Here is a 17,674-nt window from a genome sequence, read left to right as displayed (position 1 = left end):
TTTTTGAAAGATGTTTGCTGGAAAGAGGGAGCTAGGGAGAAAGAACCTACAGAAGTTAGTTACCATCAAATCCTCAATCATCAGAAACCTTTCAGCACATGGAAGGCTCAAAAGAAGAATGGTTGTAAAAAGGGAAGTTTCCCTTATCTCAACATGATCTAAAATCTCTGGTGAATGGGAATAATTTGGTCCCTTGGAAAACCTGATATTGATATGATTATGGCACACAGGGCCCTTCACAACTTGGCCCCAACCTACCTCATCTTCTATCATTTCCCGCAACTTAAAGTCACAATGAAATACTTCCGAAACGCTGAGGCTTGTCATGCAATTACACAGCTCTATATGTTCACAAGCTGTTTATTTTTTCTGAATCAGCCTTCTTCTTCCTGTTCCTCTGATTCTCACTGAGAAGTCATCTCTGAATTCTCCTTCCATTTCCAGGTAGGATAAGTTGCACTCTCCTTTATGTTCCTATAGTATCTGGTCCATTTCTCTAGCATGGTGCTTTTCACACTGTAATTGTTTGGGTGTCCATATCGCCTACTACATTCTATTTTTGTAAAATAAAATTTTACATTTTCAAGATTTTACAAATGCTCTTTTTTATGGCAAAGATCAAATTAATTTGATTTTGCCCCATGCTACATTGAATAATAAAAATAACAAAAATGTGATTTTAAACATTTAAACATGTTAAAAATATTTTTAAATTGCTAGTTCCTATAAGGAAGTTTTCTGTTGTGTCTCTGGCATTCAAGAAAGAAAGAATCTAAGCAGGCAGGTCTATTGTGCTCTGTTGTCAAAACAGCTTCTCAAAGCATCAGATATGACCCAATAAGATGCTAAAAAAACAGTCAACATTGACACATGGCAGAGCTTTAATCCACAATTATCCTTGTAACTTGCACCATTCCTTTTATCATCCATTAGCTTTGATTCCCATTATCCCATCTAGAACTGTGTCAACGCTTTTGTCCCTAGGGATTTCTCTCCACTACTAGGATCTGACAGTCAAGCTTGAGTACTAAACAGGATCATTACCTCTTAAATCCACTTATCTGATCTACTGAATAGTAAATTGAAAAGCTCATTAAGAGCAACAATCTGATTTGTTTTCACGTGTGACAGGGTCATTTAAAATCAATGTATGATTACTGCATTTCTGTTAAAAGACCATCTCACATTTTCCAAGGTACCTTATCATGAATTCAGAGAGAATGCAGATAATATGAAAATGTCTTTAAATATTTAAAATGCAGTTATACCATACATACACATAATTTGGGGGTGAGGACTAATTTGTCCAGTGAGCAAATATCTATAAAACTGTTTATCATAAAGCACAATTCAATAAAAGTTTTCTACTGAAAAATTCTAACACAGTATTTAGGGATTTTCAACATTTTCTAAAACTTCTATCACTTCACCCAAAATAATTTTTATGACAGCAACAAGAAACTACATCACAATACATACTCATTTTAAGGAAATATACAGGAGTTGGCATAGGAATGAAAGAAAAGGAAAAAGGCTCACTTTCAGTTCATAGATTCCTAATCTTTTATTTCATAATCAATTAAGATAATTTGATCATAGTGAAAAATAAGCAAATACCTAAGAAATAAAAGACTAATAAGCCCATTTGTGTTGCCTATCTTTCTCTGAAGGATACAATGGAGTTGAATAAATTGTTATGCCTTTGGTTACATATTTCACACAGTCAGAGATGCACACATTGTAATCTAGTTTTTGCCTGTCAATCTGTGTCTTTCTCTCTTTTTTAAAGACGGCTGCTTTTTCCATTAGACTACAAACTCCTTGAGGACAGACATAATACTCTCTCATCTTGCATCCTTATTACTCAATAACTGTTGAATGTGTAACAAAAATGCACATTTTGGCTGATTCCATTTCATTCATAATTATTTTAACAAAAGGAAAAAACAAACAAACAAAAAAAGGTGTGTTTTTATACAAAGAACTTTTTTTTCTGCAAAAATAACATTCCAAATTCCACTCAGGTGACCACTTGCAAAGTTTCATTATTTAAAAAGATGTAGTTTTCAAAAATCATTATCATTTTTCAATTGAGATATACTTGATTTACAAAGCTGTGTTAGTTTCAGGTGTATAGCAAAGTGATCCAGTTATACAGATTCTTTTATAGATAATTACAAGATATTGAACATGGTTCCCTATGCTTATATAGTAGATCCTTGCTGTTTACTATAGAAAGAAGTAATTTCAATGCTTAAATAATACTTCAGGAAGCAGCTCTCCTTGTAGATTCACTAAGAAGAGCTCTCTCTCCTCCTCTGGATACTCCGAGCATCCATTGTTGCAGGCCGATTAGTGTCACTTTTCACATAACAGAGTATGACCTTGCTGTACTAATAATTTTCCATGTTAATATGTGTTTCCTCCATTACTTCAAGCAAATGCTGCCTGAGGCCAGGGAAAATGTCTATTTTCTTTTTACATTTCCAGAAGTACTTAGCACACTGTCTTGATAAACTTAGCAACACAGAAAAGCATAGGTTTTGGCCCCAAAGATAACTGGATTTGAGTTCTGCCATTAATTAGGTGTTAAAGTCTCTGAATCTTGGTTTCCTATCTGAAAAACAAGAATGATAATAAGACCTACTTTACGGGCTTTGGGGAAGATTAAATGATGGTACCTAACAGAACCTGGCATTTAGTACTATTCAACAAATGCTGCTTCCCTTCCCAACCCCTTCCAGGGGCCCCTTCTAATGTATGCATGTGCTCAGTCGTGTCCAACTCTGCAATCCCATGGACTGTAGCCCACTAGGCTCCTCTGTCCATGGAATTTTCCAGGCAAGAGTACTGGAGTGGGTGGCCATTTCCTTCTCCAAACCCTTTCTAGTATATGCTAGTATTGTCAGCTATTACCTTTCCAAGAGAAAAGCGATTACATAAAAAGTAGCAGAAGGGTAAGTGCTTACCTTGAAGACTTTCACACACAAAAAACCCCCTACAATTTGTATTAACTTCGAAATCTTTATGTATGTTCAGTCCATTATGTTTTCATATTTGTTTATCTGGCTGCTTCAGGTCTTAGCTGCAGCACAGGGATCTCTGTTCTGGTACACGGGCTGAATTGCTTCACAGCATGTATAATCTTTGTTCCCAGACCAGGGATTGAACCCGGGTCCTCTGCATTGCAAGGCAGATTATTAACCACTGGACCACCAGGGAAGTTCCAATTAACACATTCTTTTTTTTTTTGAAGCCCTGTATCTTTTTTTTTTTTTAGTTGGAGGCTAATTACTTCACAACATTTCAGTGGGTTTTGTCATACATTGATATGAATCAGCCATAGATTTACACGTATTCCCCATCCCGATCCCCCCTCCCACCTCCCTCTCCACCCGATTCCTCTGGGTCTTCCCAGTGCACCAGGCCGGAGCACTTGTCTCATGCATCCCACCTGGGCTGGTGATCTGTTTCACCATAGATAGTATACATGCTGTTCTTTTGAAATATCCCACCCTCACATTCTCCCACAGAGTTCAAAAGTCTGTTCTGTATTTCTGTGTCTCTTTTTCTGTTTTGCATATAGGGTTATCGTTACCATCTTTCTAAATTCCATATATATGTGTTAGTATGCTGTAATGTTCTTTATCTTTCTGGCTTACTTCACTTGTATAAGGGGCTCCAGTTTCATCCATCTCATTAGGACTGGTTCAAATGAATTCTTTTTAACGGCTGAGTAATATTCCATGGTGTATATGTACCACAGCTTCCTTATCCATTCATCTGCTGATGGGCATCTAGGTTGCTTCCATGTCCTGGCTATTATAAACAGTGTTGCGATGAACATTGGGGTGCACGTGTCTCTTTCAGATCTGGTTTCCTCAGTGTGTATGCCCAGAAGTGGGATTGCTGGGTCACATGGCAGTTCTATTTCCAGTTTTTTAAGACATCTCCACACTGTTTTCCATAGCAGCTGTACTAGTTTGCATTCCCACCAACAGTGTAAGAGGGTTCCCTTTTCTCCACACCCTCTCCAGCATTTATTGCTTGTAGACTTTTGGATAGCAGCCATCCTGACTGGCGTGTAATGGTACCTCATTGTGGTTTTGATTTGCATTTCTCTAATAATGAGTGATGTTGAGCATCTTTTCATGTGTTTGTTAGCCATCTGTATGTCTTCTTTGGAGAAATGTCTGTTTAGTTCTTTGGCCCATTTTTTGATTGGGTCATTTATTTTTCTGGAATTGAGCTGCAGGAGTTGCTTGTATATTTTTGAGATTAATCCTTTGTCTGTTTCTTCATTTGCTATTATTTTCTCCCAATCTGAGGGCTGTCTTTTCACCTTGTGCTGGGAAAACTGGTCAACCACTTGTAAAAGAATGAAACTAGAACACTTTCTAACACCATACACAAAAATAAACTCAAAATGGATTAAAGATCTAAATGTAAGACCAGAAACTATAAAACTCCTAGAGGAGAACATAGGCAAAACACTCTCCGACATAAATCACAGCAAGATCCTCTATGACCCACCTCCCAGAATATTGGAAATAAAAGCAAAACTAAACAAATGGGACCTAATGAAACTTAAAAGTTTTTGCACCAATTAACACATTCTAATCATGGTTAGAAATGGCATTTAAGAGCATAAGGCTTCAAATTTTCATGATACAAACCCAAATTCTTTCTACTTCTAGATAGTCATTATCTTAGAAGCTAGGAATATTACACATTTTAACCAGTCACCCATTTCATTGGTTCTTGAAATACAGGAAATCATTAGAAATGTAAGAAATAACCATTATTGCAGACATAAGAAGGCATGCTCCTAAAACACCGTCTTAATATGTTTTCTTAACTCTATTCATTTTACTGTAGAGCTTCTTTTAAACTTCAGAAAAGAACATTTGGGTACATGTATAATGCTTCAGTGACCCAATACGTTCTTTAATTTCTAAACTAACCAAGTGACAAATATCGCCTGAGCATATGCAGGTAGTTGAAATGATCTTAATCTGGTTTTTAAAAAAGAAGCCAGACAAGATAAGAAAACCAGACAAGGGAATACACACACAAACAGCAATAAGATTTTGAGCTATAAATTTAATAAAGAACAAAAGCATGCGCTGTGATAATTTTTTAAATTGCCTTTTTTTCCAATCCTAATCCTTGGTCTTGGGTATCTGCAGAGTTGTCTCTAACATTCTGGTTATAACTTTGAAGAAACTAATTATGTCAATCCTTAAATTTGAAGTAGATTACAGGACTGGGAAACCCAGAATATTAGTTCCTAAAGGTTGTATGGATATATAATGACAGTCACAGAAATTCAATAACAGCCCTCTATGAAATGTACTCAAAAGCACCACATGAAACAAATTAAAAAGAACAATGAATCTCTCATCCTGCACAAATAAGAAAATAAGAGAAAACACTGGTTCTATAGGTTTTCATAAGAGCTGTTATAATGAATTAAGATTTTGGATAATGAATCTTCAGAAAATTACAATAAGTTAATACCCTTGGGCCTTCTATAAATGCTTAAGATGTTATAACTTCTCAAACAGCTTTTATAAGCAGGCTCAGTGTAGAAAATTAGTAGTGCTGTGGAAATCAACAAAATATTTTGCCACCAGATGACATATTTCCTGAACCAATTCAGTATAAAAGAATTCACATCCATTAATACAAAATTGATATCATAAAATTTTAAAAACTCAATTATAAATTTTAAAGTATAGTTTTAATCTATTGAAATGACTTATAAATCAAGATTTTTAACTGAACAATCTGTCACTGGAGAGGATTCAATATAATAAAAACATTAATGTTCCTTAGAAAATAATTTTGGAACTGAGTATGAACTCACTTCTTATGAGTAAGAAACCAATTTCCACAATTTTTCTCGTTTCAAGTGCCCTTAAGGTTAATGCAGTGCTCTCTATATGAGACCCATTAAACAGAAAGGGAAGGGAGGGAACAAAAGGAAAGGTATAAGAGGAAACTAACAGAGCATTTAATGACTTGGATCTAAGCAGCTTGGAACTAAAGATATTGAGCTCCCTTGTTAATGTCTGAAGCAGAATAAAACATGATCATCACAATTAACTTGTGACCAAGAGAATTAATGGTACAAGAATCAACTGTTGTATATTAAATACATAAACTTAGTGATACTGAATAGAGCCATGTTAATCTTGGCTAATTTTTCCATATCATTTAAAACAACAGCACAAGATACAGGACCAAAACTAGGTAGAACAATCTCTTGCCAAAAGTGAATTTTAAAACCATAATTTATATTGGAAACCAAGTAGTAAAAGATTAGGAATCTGCTTGCCTCATTCAGTTTGAATACAGAATGACATCTGATAAACAAAAGCTGGTTATGGAAAAGTAAAATAAATATGAATGTTAAGAATTTATTTCAGTTAGAATATCTGAACCTACCATCTGTGGTGGCCATCTTGCTAAGGGGACATGTACCTAACAAATCTCTTAAGAGGCATTCCCAATCTGCTTGAATAAGCTATTGTATAAGCAAACTTGGAGCGATCACTTTGGCCTCACATTTCCTTCGCTCCACATCCTGTGGCACAAAGCATGAGCTCAGCAGGCTGGGGTGCAGGGCTGCCTGCTGCCTTGTGATAATCCCCTCTCCCAGTAGGGGCCTCCACTGATGCATGCCTAAGAACATGCTTCCTCTTTTGCTTGCACCCCAGTGGGGTTTCCATTCCTAACTTGGGCCCAAATCCAGACAGCTAAGGAAGGGCCCCAGATGCTGCCAGAGAGAATTTTGGATTAGTTTCTAAACAATCATTTATTACAAGGAGGGGTACAGGTACAGTGCGAAAGCCAGTAATGCTGGTAATTTTGGAGAGATTCTTTTCTTCCCAGCCATGACCAGATCTAAGGTCTAACTACCACCTGTTCAACAGAAGCTGGCTGTTTGCCTCATTTTCCTTTAGGGAGCCACTGACTAAGGATCTCCACCAGCAGGAACCTAATGTCTCCCGACAGGCCTTCACTAGCCAAGAGGGAGCTGGGTCGAGAGCACCAGTTACTGGTCACAGGACACACAGTCCATAGAAAGACTCCTGCGGTGCAACCAGCTGAAAGCCAACCAGAGAAGACGGGGAGTGTACATTCGTCCTGACACAGCTTTGCTCCTGATGGCTGCCAACTCGCTCCATGTCTGGGGCCAAGCTTCTGTTAAACCAGTCTCTGTGGCTAAAGCCGTGGTAGAGTCTAGGGTAAATATATTATCTTTCCAAGTGCATACAATAAGAGGCTAACCATGCCTATGGCACAAGGCTATGAGAAGAAAGCTTGATTAATTTTGGTAGAAGGCTTTGAAATTGTAATTTAAAGGGGGCATTTCAAGATTTAGAATTCTTGGCAATAGCAAATTTATATGATGACATGATTACATTCTGGAGCAAAGAACTGATGCTAGATAAAGTCTGTTAGAGGGTGCGGAATTGGGAAGTAAATGATTTTGTTTAATCCTTTATACCTTTCAAAGGTGGTGTTCAGAAACATATTCTGGCACAAGAGACACATGTGCTCTAGATACCATGCAATTAAGAGATGCTATTCAGTGTAAACTAATACAACTTCCTCCTTTCAGGTGTGAATAGAAAGTGTGTATTAGTTGCTTAGTTGTGTCTGACTCTTTGTGACCCTGTGGACTGTAGCTGACCAGGCTCCTCTGTCCATGGATAACTGGCTAAAATTGGCCACTTCAGAAGTGTTATAATCAAGAAACCTAGGCTGCTTTCACACTATCACACCAAACAGAGGCCTCACAGTTAATACTGCTTATTAGCTGAGTATTAAACATTTGGTTATAAAACATGCACATTGCAGGATTACACAGTGGGAAAAAAAAAAGAATCAAGACCATGTTCCCCTACACTTATCACTGTGAATGTGCCCATTTTAATAAAAAGAATCTAGGGGTGTGGTGAGATAAGCATAAAGACTGGTGATCTACCACAAGAACCAGCAGCTTAACTCACCTTAACTACTTTCCAAGCCTTCTCTGGAACTCTGGACACATCACTCCTCAGGCGTACAACCTAAAAAGCACAGAGTTTAGGGACCTGCCACTTGATTTCAGGGATAAGGGAAGAGCAGAAGGCCTTCCCAACTTCAGATACAAGGAGAATGTGGCTCAGGATCTTTGTGGCTGTCACTTAAAATATTCATGGGACTTTGATTTTATTCTGGAGGCTATGAGCAGAGGCACGGTGAAGTGCTGTTCAAAGCCTGGATGTGGTTATATGGATTACAATGGGTTTGCTTCTATGAAATAATTCAAGAAACCAATTATTAAAGTATAGCCCTAAAAAAGAACAAATTATAAATAATAACTGACAGAACTATTTTTAAGGATCTCTTAGTACTGTTGTTTCCCATGAGGCACTCTCATTATGCAAGTGTGGCAATGGGGCTAATGATGTAAGTAGGCCAAGTCACCTTCTGATGGGTAAAAGTACATGTTTAATGAATGAAACTTACTTCAGTAGTCATTTAAATCATACTGAGTTTTCCACCACTTAATGCAACTCTTGCACACACACACTGCTTCCATATTGCCTCTCCGAAATATGTCCCATTTCCTACATTCAAAACAACTTCTGTACGTTCCTCCCACTCAACTCTCTATCCCTCTGGGAAGTAAAACCGGACACAAAGAGTAAAGGAATAACAGCTCAAAGAACAAAACAGGCTACCAATGACTATCTATATTTTTTATTACTCTTTCAAATCAGCTATTTTCATCTTTTTATTACATTCTCAAACTTTACTCAAAAACATTGATCCTATAGTCCTTTGTATCTTTTACTTTCTGTCTCTCTCCCTAGCCTAGTTAGTGAAAACTTCAGCTTACCCTAAATGTAACGGATCAGAGTTCACCTTCTGATGGACTTCTGATGTCTTCAAACACTAATATCGCGGTTTCTCTGAAGAGGCAATATCTGCAGCAATAGGCTAAGTACTGCTTCCATCCTAGCCTTCCTACTAAATACTTTTATGTTGAAAATTAGCTACAATGTATGCAGAAGTCCAACTGGTGAACCAAGAACCAACCAAGCAGCTGCCCAGGAAGAATATTCTTCTCTCAGTAAGAAGACAGAAATGAACAAGCTAACCCAGTACATATTTTAGGTAACTTCAACCAGGAGGAAACACAGAATGCATATGTAGTGCAGTGCACATGGGATTCTGCATGAGACTGCTCCTTGCGAGTCTAGCATAGTGCTTGGCAGGTAAAAGGCATTCAATAAACATTTTGATTTAATGAATCAAGCCTATGATTCTAGTAAAATTAGTTAGCCTCTAAGAGCCTGTTTCTTTATATATAAATGGAAAGAATATCACAACGAAAATATCACAAATTAGAAAGCAGTCCAATAAAGTGGTTAAAGAGTGATTCTGAAGGCCAAGACTAGTTGGATTCTATGAATTACTGAATGATTTTGAACAAGTTGCTTATCCTCTACAACTCAGTTTTCTCAAATATAAAAGAAGGATGATATAGTAGGACCTAATTTATAGAATTTTTGAGAGGGTTAAAGTACTTAACATATGTAAAGCACTTACAACAGTCTGGGCACATGGTAAAATTTCCATAAAGTAGTGGCTATTATTACTATCGTCACCAAACGCTGTATCATATACAGCACTGGCAGCGCACTGGCAGGAGCACTTGGAAAATTTTCAGTACACAGCATGCACCAAATAAACATTAGCTACTAGCCATTAGACTAGGTGGTCAGTAAATGGCTGCTACTATTAAATCAGATACAGTCAAACATTAGTCTGACATTAAGGTCATGAGCCATACACCAAGATGACAGTCCCTTTTATTTGCGCTTTATCTAGATTAGCTGCTGGAAAATAGATATTTGTTCTAAACTAGTACGTGAGCAGCTTTAGTAGTGTTTAAAGAAGAGTGATAAGAGGGAAGAGAGTCCCAATGAAAGACAGCCTAATTCCTACTCTTGTGTCTTCCACCTATAATGTCTACTTTACAGAGAAGGAAAAGGAAATGTGATGAGAAAGGAGACAGGAGGAAAACAGAATGCTCTGTGGCAGCAGGTGATGTTCTGTCCCAAGGGTTCATCTGTGCAACTTAGGCTCCTGATTTCAGAGCCCTCATCTTCCTTTTTTGAATCATTACAAGTTCCTGTTTCTTGTCTCCAGGGTGAGTTCTCATCTAACGGGCTAAGTGATGATTTACATCCCTGTGTTCAATAAATTATCAAAGTCTTCCCAATTCAGGTAAACAAATTCATCCAATTCTCTGAGTTTTCTTTGTTAAATTAAATGCACACAGACAAGGGGTTCCAGAACATCATTAGTTTTAAATTACCAAAAGAGTTTTTGTGTGATAGGCCCAGTAAGAACAGAAAGGGTCTGCCATTCATTTATGAATATAATATTGACCTCTCATACTAGACCATGGGTTGAAATGCTGACGGACGGCTAGCCAGAACTAGAGGTACAATCTATGGTTGTAGGGATGAGATTTTTCCTTGGGAAGTAAAACAGCAGATATGGGGATGAAACTTCTGATAATGGTCTCATCAATCATTACACTTAAATCTGATCATGCCTGGTGCAGGCATGTTAAGTCACTTCAGTCATGTCCAACTCTTTGCGACCCAATGGACTGTAGCCCACCAGGCTCCTCTGTCCATAGGGATTCTCCAGACAAGAATACTGGAGTGGGATGCCATGCCCCCCTCCAGGGAATCTTCCCAACCCAGGGATCAAACCTGTGTCTCTTACATCTCCCGCACTGGCACGTGAACTCTTTACCACTAGCGCCACCTCATGCCTAAATACATATAAAGGTAATAGGATGTGCTGGAAAGCAAACTTGAGTTTAGAGTATAATGATTTGCTTGAAAACTCAGGAACTGACACTGAACAAGTTTTTAACCTTTCTAAAACCTTTTTTAAATTCTGCAAAATGGAAGATTAGGTACAAAATTGTACCTAATAAAGGGAATTTTGCTGAGAAGACTAAAGGAGAAAATGTAATAAATAATGCCACATAGAGGAGTTAAGCAGAAACCCAATAAAGGTTAGATTAAGGTTGGAGATAAACATATCTCAAATGCTATTTCCTAAGTATTTCTCAGTCTACATTACCTGAAAATACAGAATGTATCACTTACAGCATGGATAATGTTTTAATACCCAGTGTCATGAACTTTAGGAACCTCAGGAATGTAACACTGGAGCGTATTGTGTAAGGATGCAGCTGTATCTGCTGGAGACTGTGGTATTAGTGTCTTGTCTGTGTCTCAGAAATGCAAATAACCAGGAAAAAATAGATGGCTGGGAATTTGGACCATCAGGCATGAAAACATTTCTAATGAATCATGAAAGTGGGCTAAGTGGTAGCATGGAATGAAGTGGTTGTGTGGAGACAGGAGAGGACAATAAGTGGTTGAAGGCTTAAAAAAAAAAAGGATTAAAGCAAAAATTGAGAATTGCAATTTCTCAGTAAAGACACCAGTGCACTAAGGTATTTTTGCACATTTTAGCACTGTCTATCCTTTTGCAATTTTCCTTATCAGAAGGTGTGGGAGATTGTCCATAGAAATGTATTTCCAATTTTGTAAAGGGAGTCAGTCAAAAAAATGTAATTCACATTCGAGAAAGTTGTTTCAAAACCAACTTTGCTTAAACAAATCTATTCAGCAAAGCAAGGGATACTGGCACTTGGGAGATACACAGGCCTAAGGGAAAACAAAATCCCAATAAGTAGCCAAATGTGCTTCTATTATTTCAAGATTACTTCAACAGAAACATTATGGGAAGATAAAAATTAGGAAAACACCAAACTGAACTAATTCAAAATGTTAAAAAAATATTTTGCATTGACGTTTTATAACCAAGTGCTTTTCCCACATTTGTCCCAAGGCAGCAGATGAAGCGCTATATTCACCATTTCTAATACTAGCAATTGGAACATGCTCTTTGGCAAGGCAGAAATAAGATAATTGTTCAACATAGGCTGGCTTTTCAGAAATACTGGAAGCATTGCCTGTAATTATAGACATCTGTCACTGCTAGCCACTCAGTACTAACCCTGACATCAATATACAACCATAGCACTAAACTGCCTGCAGGCATAGCAATGCAGACCAGATACGCTAGGCAGGCAATCATCTGCTTCATCCAAACTATCTGTCAAAGGTTCCCAACCACAAATAGCTCTTACATTTTGTATCCTTAGGATAATACGTTGATTTATTTTAGATTCTCTAATATTTACAGCCTAGGCCATCTACTAAAATAAAGAAACAAAACTTATGGCTAATGGAGGCAGTTACTGTTCACAGTCATCATAAAAGGTCATAGCTCAACCCTCAAATGTTAAAAATTGATGGCAGCTTTAACCACGTGCTATCATACAGATGTTTCCTTTTGTAGAGGCAATTATTTTCAATAGCAATTCAAAATGGTAACTACAATCTTTCATCAGCAAGTATGTTGCCACATTGATCTAATAGAAGTGCTCATATTTTAAAACCTTTTTTGAGAAGTAAAGTAAGTTTTAGTAATGAGTACTAAAGAATCCAGACTGTCAGTTTGGGTTTAGCTGTACATATAACCGTATCTGAAAACACTTGTTTCTACATACACAAATGATGTAATGTCTAAAAACTAGGAAATTATATTGAAGGATACAATACTTGGTTAATGAATGAGTCAACTGACATATAATTTTGCTGAGAGTGAATTAAAGCTTATTGAAATATACATGCATACCTACATTCATATTTTTAAAAGCCTAAAGACACACTGTAGCTTTAAAAGTCACTCTTTTTTTTTTAAGTGGCCAGAGACACAAGCTGAAAATTATTAGACATTTAAACTAATTAGGAATAAACACTCACAATTATCATAATGTATTACTAAAAACTCAGATATTTCTTGGTTTGATCACAACAGCCTATGCTGAAGAAAAACTATTAATTACTGACAGACAGTGAGCTTACAAGTGAGCTGCATCTTAAAAACCTCTTTTAAAATACAATTGCTAAATGCCTTACAGTGCTGTAATGTGAGACAGGTTCAAATCTTATTACTTCACTGAAATTAAAACCTAAGTTTTAATACTGTTCAAGTCGAACAATGATTCCACACTTTATTGCTTTTGAAATCCCTTGATGATCATAGGAAAAAATGCCCCCGAGAAAAAAAGACTGTTTTCGATAAACAGAAAATACAGTTTGCACTCTTAGCCTCTTTGTCATCACAAAAAAAGGATTTAATGCCAATTCTTTAAAAAAAGACTTTTTTTTCCCACAAAATGTGCACCTTGTGTGCCATTTGTAAAATCAGTTCACTTTCTTTTATTTATTACTGCAGCGCGGCAAGGCAATAAAGAAGCTACCGATAGCTAATAAATTACGTGCCTTTTAAAACAATTCTCTTGCTACAAAAACATGTAACTACAAAGGTTTACATTTACATGGTACATCACATGAAATGTCTATATTTGGGTCCTATTAACCACTTTGGTAAATTGTGGATTTTTACCAAATAACTGATAGGAAAAATAGTGATTCACAAATGTTGACTTGATATAAAATAAAAGCCTTTCTAGTAAACTACTCTTTTGCTATTTATACTTTCTAAAAATCCTCCAAAATTTATTTGAAAATGTTTTGATACACTATTTTATGCATCAAAAAGGTATTCAAAGATGTTCTACTTAAGGTTAACCTAAATCTTACTGAGTATGAATAGAGAGACCTACTAAAGTACCCTTTCCCCCACTAATCTATGTACCTAGTTATCATGCATTCTTAAAAATCATAGCTCCCAGGAGTTACTTAGGACAAGTAATAAAAGGCAAGATGAAGATCATTGTATATAAGGCAAAAATGCCCCCAATCTGTTTGTTCCTTAATATATTTTCTTTAAAAAAGATACAGAAACTTGGTTATTTAAGAAATAGTCACATCAAACATGTCTTGCTAAGTAATAAACTTTAAGAGAATATTATCTTTGTATACCTACAAGAACTGCCTAAAAACCCTACTTTACGAAAGTAAGCTGTTTTTCTGGTTGGTACAAATGAATTTTGAACTATCTGTACTCTAATTCCAGGATTAAATTGTTAAATTAATCAGGGTATTTGCTTAATGCTCTCATCCTCTAAATCTCATCATGGGCATGTATTTATGAGGTAGTGTATTGTATTTTATTATTAATTTCCTCCATTTCCTGTAATAGCTATCATAGCTGTGGCTTTTTTTTCTGGTTTGTTTCATACCTACAAAATTTCAACTTTGTTCAATTATGTATGATGAACACTGTTTCAATTTTCAAAGCACAAACAACTTAGATCCATTTCATATATACTTCAAGATGATGCTCTACTATACAAATGAAGTAAAATTCTACATTCTCTAGCACTCATTTCTCCATTCAAATCCACTTTTTCTCCCTTTCTTTTGAAATTAGCTTGATAATGACGATTAACAGTTAGGAATCCATGGAAGATACCTTTTCTGAAAGGTTCAATGAGAATCTTGTCTCATTTCATAGGCTTTTTAGAGGGGAATCATTATCACCATAAAAACAATATTCTCTAAACCATATTATCTTTACAGGGAGAGAACCTAGGTATGGACATAGGTATGGACAGAAATGGTATGGACCTGACAGAAGCAGAAGATATTAAGAAAAGGAGGCAAGAGTACACAGAAGAACTATACAAAATAGATCTTCACTACCCAAATAATCATGATGGTGTGATCACTCACCTAGAGCCAGACATCCTGGAAGTCAAATAGGGCTTCGGAAGTATCACTATGAACAAAGCTAGTGGAGGTGATGAAATTCCAGGTGGGCTATTTCAAATCCTGAAAGATGATGCTGTGAAAGTGCGGCACTCAATATGCCAGCAAATTTGGAAAACTCAGAAGTGGCCACAGGACTGGAAAAGGTCAGTTTTCATTCCAGTCCCAAAGAAAGGCAATGCCAAGGAATGCTCAAACTACTGCACAGTTGGACTCATCTCACACGCTAGTAAAGTAATGCTCAAAATTCTCCAAGCCAGGTTTCAATAATACATGAACCATGAATTTCCAGCTGTTCAAACTGGATTTAGAAAAGCCAGAGGAACCAGAGATCAAATTGCCAACATCCACTGGAGTTCCAGAAAAACACCTATTTCTGTTTATTGACTACGCCAAAGCCTTTGACTGTGTGGATCACAACGAACTGTGGAAAATTCTGAAAGAGATGGGAATACCAGACCACTTTACCTGCCTCCTGAGAAATCTGTATGCAGGTCAAGAAGCAACAGTAACAACTGGACTTGGAACAACAGACTGGTTCCAAATTGGGCAAAGAGTACATCAAGGCTGTATATTGTCACCCTGCTTATTTAACTTATATGCAGAGTACATCATGAGAAATGCTGGGCTAGAGGAAGCACAGTTGAATCAAGAATGCCAGGAGAAATATCAATAACCCCAGATATGCAAATGACACCACACTTATGGCAGAAAGTAAAGAAGAACTAAAGAGCCTCTTGATGAAAGTGAAAGAGGAAAGTGAAAAAGTTGGCTTAAAACTCAACACTCAGAAAACTAAGATCATGGCATCTGGTCCCATCACTTGATCGCAAATAGATGGGGAAACGGTGGAAACAGTGGCAGACTTTATTTTTGGGGGCTCCAAAATCACTGCAGATGGTGACTGCAGCCATGAAATTAAAAGACGCTTGCTCCTTGGAAGACAAGTTATGACCAACCTAGAAAGCATATTAAAAAGAACAAAGGTCTGTCTAGTCAAAGCCATGGTTTTTCCACTAGCCATGAATGGGTGTGAAAGTTGGACGATAAAGAAAGCTGAGCACTGAAGAACGGATGCTTTTCAACTGTGGTGTTGGAGAAAACTCTTGAGAGTCTCTTGGACTGCAAGGAGATCCAACCAGTCCATCCTAAAGGAGATCAGTCCTGGGTGTTCACTGGAAGGACTGATGCTGAAGCTGAAACTCCAATATTTTGGCCACCTGATGCGAAGAACTGACTCGTTGGAAAAGACCCTGATGCTGGGAAAGATTGAGCGCAGGAGGAGAAGGGGCCGACAGAGGATGAGATGGTTGGAAGGCATCACTGACTCAATGGACATAAGTTTGACTAAACTCCAGGAGGTGGTGATGGACAGGGAGGCCTGGTGTGTTTCAGTCCATGGGGTCGCAAAGAGTTGGACTTGACTGAGTGACTGAACCTAACTGAACTGATCTAGGTATATTTCCTAATTTATCTTTTGCTTCTTTTCAGTAGTAGTATTCACATTACCGAAATCATGAGCTTTCTCTACACTGTAGCTGACTTAAAATGATAAAATCCTTAATTAGCAACCAAGAAAAATAGCTGATAAAATATGAACTTTATTTCTCTATGGTCCTACTTTCTCCCTCCTATATCTCACTGAAAATATTTTAATCTTTAGTTACTCAAATTGTTTCCCTTAGATCCCTAAGATTGTGCATTTAAAGCAGGTAGCGCAGGTGTATCATGAATTCCATTTTTTTTAGATGGGGTTTAGAAGACTGCTCAAGATTACACAGTGAAATGGTTACCAGTTTTCACTATTTGACAACACTGCTTCCTTGCCACTAGGAAAAAAAAATGTATTCACAGACATTTATTATAGAATATCCAAATTAAGCTTTCTCTTAGGTGCTATTTTATTCAATGCATGGAAAATAACCTTGCCTTATATCTGGCACCTATCTGACAAGAGTAGGAGTGGTCAGTGTTTAATGGTGCCAATTGAGAGGGGTAGAAGAATTCATTTGTTTTACTAGCTACCATCTTATAAAGGATGGAACATTCATATTGTCACCAATTTGTTAAACAACCTGCAGTGTACTGATACTTAGATTTCTTGGTTTTGTTATGCTATCTTGAACAGGAAAGTGGAAAATACTAAGTTGGACACTTCCAGCCTCTTTTTGTACCAGGATGTTGAAGCTGAAACTTCAATACTTTGGCCACCTGATGCAAAGAGGTGATTCATTTGAAAAGACCCTGATGCTGGGAAAGATTGAGGGCAGGAGGAGAAGGGGATGACAGAAGATGAGATGGTTGGATGGCATCATCGACACAATGGACAAGAGTCTGGGTGAACTCCGGGAGTTGGTGATGGACAGGGAGGCCTGGCGTGCTGCGGTTCATGGGGTCACCAAGAGTTGGACACGACTGAGCGACAGAACTGAACTAAACTGATGTAACTCCTAGCTCTGGTTTACTGACCTGCTTATGTAATACACAGTACTAAACAACACTGAAGTAAATCCCAAGTACCCCAAGCCCCACCCTCAAGAATCCTTCCTGGACTTCTCCAAGATTATATTAGGTGTCTTCCTATATGTTCCCACTGCTGTTCTGCATACCAAACATGACTTAATCATAATAAACAATGATGGCTGTCTGCTTTCTCTGTGTTATCTACCTGACTATGATGGCAGGACTGTCTCTCTTTAGTCCATATCACACCCCACAGTTTCTCACACAGGCAACGACAAGGGTTTCTAATGTCTACGTGTTTTTCCCAATACCACCAAGCAATTCTCAGCTCAGCTCAGTTCAGCTGCTCAGTCGTGTCCGACTCTTGATGACCC

The 17,674-nt window shown here is 37.4% G+C and overlaps 1 protein-coding gene across 2 annotated transcripts in view; it reads right to left on the bottom strand.

Moving 5' to 3' along the window:
- Positions 1 to 17,674, bottom strand: part of RANBP17 (RAN binding protein 17) — a 346,604-nt gene that overhangs the window by 104,297 nt on the left and 224,633 nt on the right. The window contains exon 15 of one of the 2 annotated variants that reach the window (XM_061129445.1): positions 8,022 to 8,081. The exons of the other annotated variant lie outside the window; for it this stretch is intronic. Within the exon in view, the coding sequence (XP_060985428.1) occupies positions 8,022 to 8,081 (60 nt within the window). The remainder of the gene's footprint in view (positions 1 to 8,021; positions 8,082 to 17,674) is intronic. 2 annotated transcript variants of the gene reach the window in all.

The sequence above is a fragment of the Dama dama genome, chromosome 25 (genome assembly GCF_033118175.1).
Source record: "Dama dama isolate Ldn47 chromosome 25, ASM3311817v1, whole genome shotgun sequence".
Taxonomy (NCBI): Eukaryota; Metazoa; Chordata; class Mammalia; order Artiodactyla; family Cervidae; genus Dama; species Dama dama.
This window is presented reverse-complemented; position numbering and strand designations above follow the sequence as displayed.